We start from the raw sequence: 6373 nt of genomic DNA, 5'->3' as shown, positions 1-6373 counted from the left end.
AAAACTAGAAATTGGGTGCCTAACTGAGCGCCTAAAAAAGACGACAATTATCTAGGGGCCTGTCTAAAATAGTAAAATCACATCTGTTTCAGTCGTGGAATCATCACCACACTTCCTACTCAATTTCACAAGTGTCCAGCTGCATCCAATCCTTAAATACAGAAAATCACAATGAAGTTAATGAGACAGTTTCACGAATAGAAGAGAAAATAATAACAGCAAACGAGATTGAAAAGTGAACACTAGTTATCATTACACATTAACAGGTTAACAGGTTACAGGAAGCCATTCAAAGAGTAAAAACAAAGCATACCAAAGATTACGCAAATAAGGACATATCTACAAAGAATGAAAGCCGTAACCCAATTGAGAAGCAGCTCAACAAAATGGCTACTAATTTGATTATACACAAGCCATAGCACCGATAAACAACAGGTGTCAAGTTCAAAACACACACAAACACCCACCCATATTACAAAACATGAACCAATGACAAGTAGTCATCATACACAGTTTGAAATCGAACCCGGGCATCAAGCACGCCTCTCGCCAGGGAGGTAAGAAGCGGAGGAAGCATCAGTATTCGAATGCCCCTTCCGTTTGTAAAAAATACTGGTGATAGCTGCCTGGAACTTCTTTTTATGATGGGGTTGATGGCTGCTTTCTGTAGCCACTGTAGGCCTTGGCCCGGGTGGTGTTGGCACCACATGTGGGGTCGGTGGAGCAGCTTGCTGTGACTCAGCCAGGATTCGAACTGCGGCCTCAGCAGTGCGCTTCTGTTCCTTCTCGCGCCACCTCTTGAGCTCGCCTTCTACCGCTTTCTTGGCTGCCTCAGCCATCTCAGCTCTTTTCGAAGCCTCCTCTGTTGCTGTCTCGATATCTTCCATCTCCTTGCGAGCTGCCTCAAGGCGCTTGATTGCCTCGTTCTCACTTGCCCGTACTGCTTCAACCTGCGCCATTGCTGCAGCCACCTTCATCTCGCTCAACTTCTCAGCCTCCTCAACCTTGCGACTCAACGAATCAAACTCCTCCTTGGAGATGGTGATCTTGGCAGGGGTTCCTCCTGACTCAGAAGAGGTCGAGGCACGAGCAGCATGGGTACGCTCAGAGAGTTCCTTGATGCGGTTGAGAGCAGTGGTTTCACAAGCCTTTGCCTCCTCTGCATCTTTAAGAGCCTCCTTGAGCTTTTTCTCTGCCTCTACCAAGGCAACACGTGCAGCTTCTGCCTTCAGTTTCAGTTCTTCAGCACTTTTCTTCATTACCTCTGCTTCCTGTATGTGGTGTAGCAATTCAGGTTACTGACAGTCCTTAATTGAGCACCAGTTGACAACATTCATTAAAAAACACAACAGCTATTCAGAATGCCCTATTTAAGTTCAGCAATGGCTGGAAAGCAAAGTAGCTTTTAGTGATACTAAGAATGAATCTCATCAAATATTGCAATCTCTGCATGGTGCAATTGCTTTTACCTGTAAGAATCAGTATGATCCTGGTAAGCACTAATCGAAAACTAACCCGCATTTGTTTCTTTCTTGCAAATTTATTTATGCCACCAAAAACTATTGCCTTTACATTGGTAGCCCTATAATCTGCATTACACCTAAATTTTCCTATAAAATAAGACATCAATTTAAATCTCCATCAAATTCAATTTACTCCCTATACCAACACCAGTTAAAAGCACCAGATTGTAAATTAGTCCTTGGAATGCAGTGTGAAACCAAATTTCTCATAGAAGAATTGCCAAAGACAATAGCTGCAAAATCAAAGAAAAGGAAATGAAAAAGAAACCTGTAATGCAGTCTTAGACTCAGTAGAGAGTTGTTCTAGAGCATGCAAGAGCTCATCAGATGAAGCCGTAACCTTGGACTCGGCAGCAGCAGCTGCCTCGAGCTCAGCCTTGCACTTCTGCAGCTTGAGGTGGAGATCTCCAATGACAGCCTCGGTTTCTGCATCCTGGCGCTTGAGCTCCTCGTGCTCTTTCTTCACCGCCTCAAGCTCCAGCTTCAGTGATTCCACAAGGCCTCTCACAGTGGTCTCCTCCTCTGATACTTTGCGCAACATTTCCTTTGCCTCGTCAAGCTCATTGTTGACAGCCGTGATTGATGCCAGATCAGCAGCACGAGCCTCCTCTAATTTCTTCTGCACATCCTCCATCTCTGCATCTGTCTCCACCAGCTTCCCTTCAAGGCTCTCACAAGTGGCTGCTGGGTCAGAACCTTTTTTCAGTTCTTCTAATTTCTTTTTTGTTTCCTCCATTGTTTCTTGGTACCTTTGCCTCGCCGTGTCTTTCTCCGCACGGATCTTTACTTCCTCTTGCTGGGCCTGCTCTGTGGCAGCCTTCACATGCAGGAGTGACTCCTGTGCTGCTGCAATCTCTTGTGACAGCTGTGCAGCCCTCTCTGTATTCATCTCTGACAGTTGCTTTGCATCAGATTCCTGTTGCACAGCAGAGAGCTTGGCCTCAAATGAGGTCTCAAAATCCTTCTTCAACTTCCTCAGTTCCTGTTTTGCAGCATCAAGATCTGCAAGTGCAGCCACGTACTGCTCCCTCGCGTTGTCTAATTCTTGTTTAAGAGAACTGTCTGTTATAGTACCAGAGCTCTCCAGATTAGCAGTTTTAGATTTTGCTTCTTCGGTGGCTTTGATGGCGACCTCCTTGGATTTGTTGATTTCGTTTAGCCGTTGGGTTAACTCGTCAACGGTAATTTTGGCCTTTTCCAGTTCGGCCAGAGCTTGTGTGCGCGTCGTCTCTGCATTTTCGAGCTGCTCCTTGTACTTCTTGAGCTCCATCTGGGCGAGGTGCAGTTCAGTTTCCTTTGCCAGTACTCTCTGTTTCAATATATACAAAGATTGAATGATCATTTTTAAACTATCAAACAACATCTTTTGAACAGAAACCAAATATACTATTAACACAGCAGAATCTAAAAATGTAGAAATTGGCTAACATTTAACAGCAATAGAATAGAATAAAATATCAACCTTCAATTGGTTTATCTTTTTATCCCTTTATACGTGACAGCAGTCATAAAGTAAACATAGTAATAAAGCAATTCCAATCTTCATGTCACACCAGTCAAGCCCAGCATCATATACCATTCAAGCCAGGAGCAGTACGTGATCACATGCCAAACAGACCGTACTACTGATTCATAATAAAAGTCTGGGTAATGTTTTATACAATTTAAGCCCACAAAGGTACACTCTATTCAGGTCTTACTAATTCAACACTAAATATCCTTGAACTAATTTTCACAAACTTTAGACGTACTGAATTATTTTACACTTATTTTGTACTATTATGGGTTTTCTTAATATCCCTGCAATAATTACTTGAGTGCTTTAAAAAAACATTCTTAACTTCACACCTGAAAAAAACATCCAATACTATGAATACTTGTGCAAAAATTATCTACTTTGATATTTTGCAGTGTTACATAATTCTCCCATGCACATTATCTATGTTCCTTGAATTATATGAAATAAATTAATTGTTTTTGTACCATTAACATGCAAAAAAAAAACAACACACACACAGCCATATTCTTATTTACAAGTGTGATTCATAGCTCAAGTGCAAAATTCCATCCTAATTGCTGGGTAATAACTAAATCTCCTCAAAAACATATGAACAAAAAATAATTTTAAGAAGTGAAAGAACAAATAAAAAGGAAAGGAAGAACCAAAAGGGAAAAAAAGAAACCTCAGTCTGGGGAGCCTTGGTCTTTTTGACGGCCGATGAACGGTCGGATGATATAGCTACCTCACCAAAGAGGCTGACGGCAGCTTTGACAGATTTGAAAGGAGCGCGTGTGTCAATCTCTCCCACCTCTGTGCGTGGTGATTCTCCTAGAACTGGCAGTGTTGGGGGACGCAGTTTGGTTCCCATTTTACCCCCACCTTTCCCTCCTTTGGTCTCTTCAGTATATAACCAGACACCTACAACAAGGGGATAGTTCTCATCAGTTAAGGAAAGGGGAGAGACTTTGCACAGGCAACCTTTTTTGAGGTCAGGGCCAGGATGCAAGCTCCAATCTTTAAATTAAAACCACTGGACCAAGCAATGTTGGAACTGATTCATCAATTTACGAGTGTCCATTTCTAAATTGGTAAAGAGATCACAATTCAAAGGGTTACCGAGAGTAAAATTGGTACTTTGAATTAAATTTAATTCCAACAAAATGTCGCTATTCTCGGGATACAATCATCCAGGTTTATCTACGCAAAACAGCACAACAAAGTAAAGCAGGGCTTAATTGAATGCGATCAGACATAAAATCACCTTCTTTGTAGACAACAATTGGATAGCAAACAAACAAAAGCAAAAATCCTAAAACAGTCGACACAAAAAGGGGGGGTGCGAGGGGAGAAGGGAAGAAAGAAGAAGAAAACCAAGGTATACCGTTCAATGGTGCGATCGGATACGAAAAAGGAGTCTCGATGGAGATACGGCGTGCACGCCTTTCGTTTGTCAAAACTCGAAAATGGAGAGAGAGAAAAGAGGGTTTGGAGCAAACAGGGTGGCAGGGACGACGAATGGAATGGGTCTAAGAAATTCGTCAAAGAGAGAAGTCACTGAAGATCAATCCGTGATTTGTTTATTAATAATCTCGTTTATTCCAAGGAATTTTAATGCTTATTTTTTAATCAAGGAAATATTTCTTTATTGATTTAATTGCTTGATGTCGCCAGCTGTCACCAAAAAGCGGACCCCACCGTAACTTTTCTCTTGGTTTCAGGCGACTTTTGGGATCCACTGCGGCCAGATCTGTGCTGTCACAAGCTGTGCAGCCTACGCTCAATATTTCCGACAGAGGATAGTAATTAGTATCTGTGGGGTCTAGTCATGTCACAACAAATCCATGTGCTTGGAATTTTGAGCGGAATGGTCCCTAATTTTCTTTTAATACCAATAACTAGCTATATTTTTGTTTGACAAATTTCAGGAATCAGGAGGTCAAGTTGGATACGGTCGCAGTAGCAAATTAACAATTGTCAATGTCAAGTCAACCTGTCTCGTTGGCATCTAGAGTTTTACGGGAATTGGCTACTAAAAATGAATTTATGCAAGAAAAATATAGTGATTACTGAAAACAAATAAAAATTGGCATCTAGAGTCTTATAATTTGCTGCGTAAAACAGCATTTAAAATGCGTTAAATTGTTAAACGTGAAAGTAACAAGTATTCCACTAAATTTAATAGAAAGAAGGAATGTTCGTTGCAATTTTATAACGAACTGTTATGTAACAGGGTGAAACAAGAAATATACTGGTAAGCCTCTGTCACAGGGGTGACGGTTATCTATTTAGATTTTAAAAGAAATAGCTAGGTTTTGATTTTCTTGCAGTCTTCAATTGTTCAGGTCATTGTTTAATTACTTTCGAAATTACAACTTGCCTATTCCTGTACTAGGTGTCAGGTCTATTTAGTCTAATTGTCTGGATCGAGAGTCCAAGAAAAAGAGAAACGAAAAAAAAAAGGCTCCAGAAAGACAAAAATTGCAAAGAAATTGATTAATTCTAATCAGTATTGTAAATAACGTTATGTAATTGTCGGATGGATAAAGTATCGTCAAATAATTAATTGAAAATAATTAAGAATAATTAATCGATTAGTCAGAAAAATTCATGATAATTTAATCACTGTCAATGACTAATCGACTGATTAATAAGTCAAAATGAACATATTTTTTACAACACATTATTATACATTTTCACTCATAAAACTATAAAATGCCAAAAAAAAAAAGGCAAAAGTTGTCAAATCGCATAAAAAGAAAAAAAAGTAGAGAAGAAAAGAGAAGGCGATACGCAAGGCACGCCGTGCAGCCAAAACTGGCAGCCAGGTAAAGTGCGATGACGGACTTGCTGCCAGGATGACGATCATTCTTTACTGAAAGTTTTCTAAATTCTTTTTTTGCTCGCTCTTAACTGACATGACATGGCTATGCTCCTACTCCTAACCATCCGATTAAACTTTTTTACGAGACAGACTAAGTTGAACAGCTCTAAATTCTATTAATCTTGAATTCGAGGTAAAAAGTAAAATTAATAACATTACTATGGAGAATTATATATGGACTTAGTGCAGTGGCACAAACTCTCGAGTCTCATCAGATCTGAGACGCATATTCAATTTTTGAAAATAACATATAATAATATCTAGAGTGTAGAAAATGACAGACAACTATAATAAGATAAAATACAATCAGTAAAACATGAAAAATGACAAAAATAGATGAAATATAACATGAAAAACAACTAGAAGTACCTCCATTTGCATTATTAGATAGATTCTTTGCATCAGGTGATTGGGATAGACATATGAAATACAACTAGTAAAATTTAAAACACAACTAGAAGAACATGA

The 6373-nt window shown here is 39.7% G+C and overlaps 1 protein-coding gene across 1 annotated transcript; it reads right to left on the bottom strand.

Annotated features, from left to right (window-relative positions):
- Positions 1-228: 228 nt before the first annotated feature.
- On the bottom strand, positions 229-4572 carry LOC144547334 (weak chloroplast movement under blue light protein (DUF827)). Its single transcript, XM_078295955.1, has 4 exons — positions 4406-4572; positions 3707-3942; positions 1792-2832; positions 229-1271 (listed from the first exon to the last, which is right to left on the bottom strand). The coding sequence occupies exons 2-4, from the start codon at positions 3890-3892 to the stop codon at positions 534-536; spliced, it is 1965 nt and encodes a 654-aa protein (XP_078152081.1). The 5' UTR covers positions 3893-3942; positions 4406-4572; the 3' UTR covers positions 229-533.
- Positions 4573-6373: the final 1801 nt, after the last annotated feature.

This window comes from Carex rostrata, chromosome 31 (genome assembly GCF_964058835.1).
Source record: "Carex rostrata chromosome 31, lpCarRost1.2, whole genome shotgun sequence".
NCBI lineage: Eukaryota > Viridiplantae > Streptophyta > Magnoliopsida > Poales > Cyperaceae > Carex > Carex rostrata.
The sequence above is the reverse complement of the archived record's forward strand: the minus strand, read 5'-3'. Positions and strand labels throughout refer to the sequence as shown.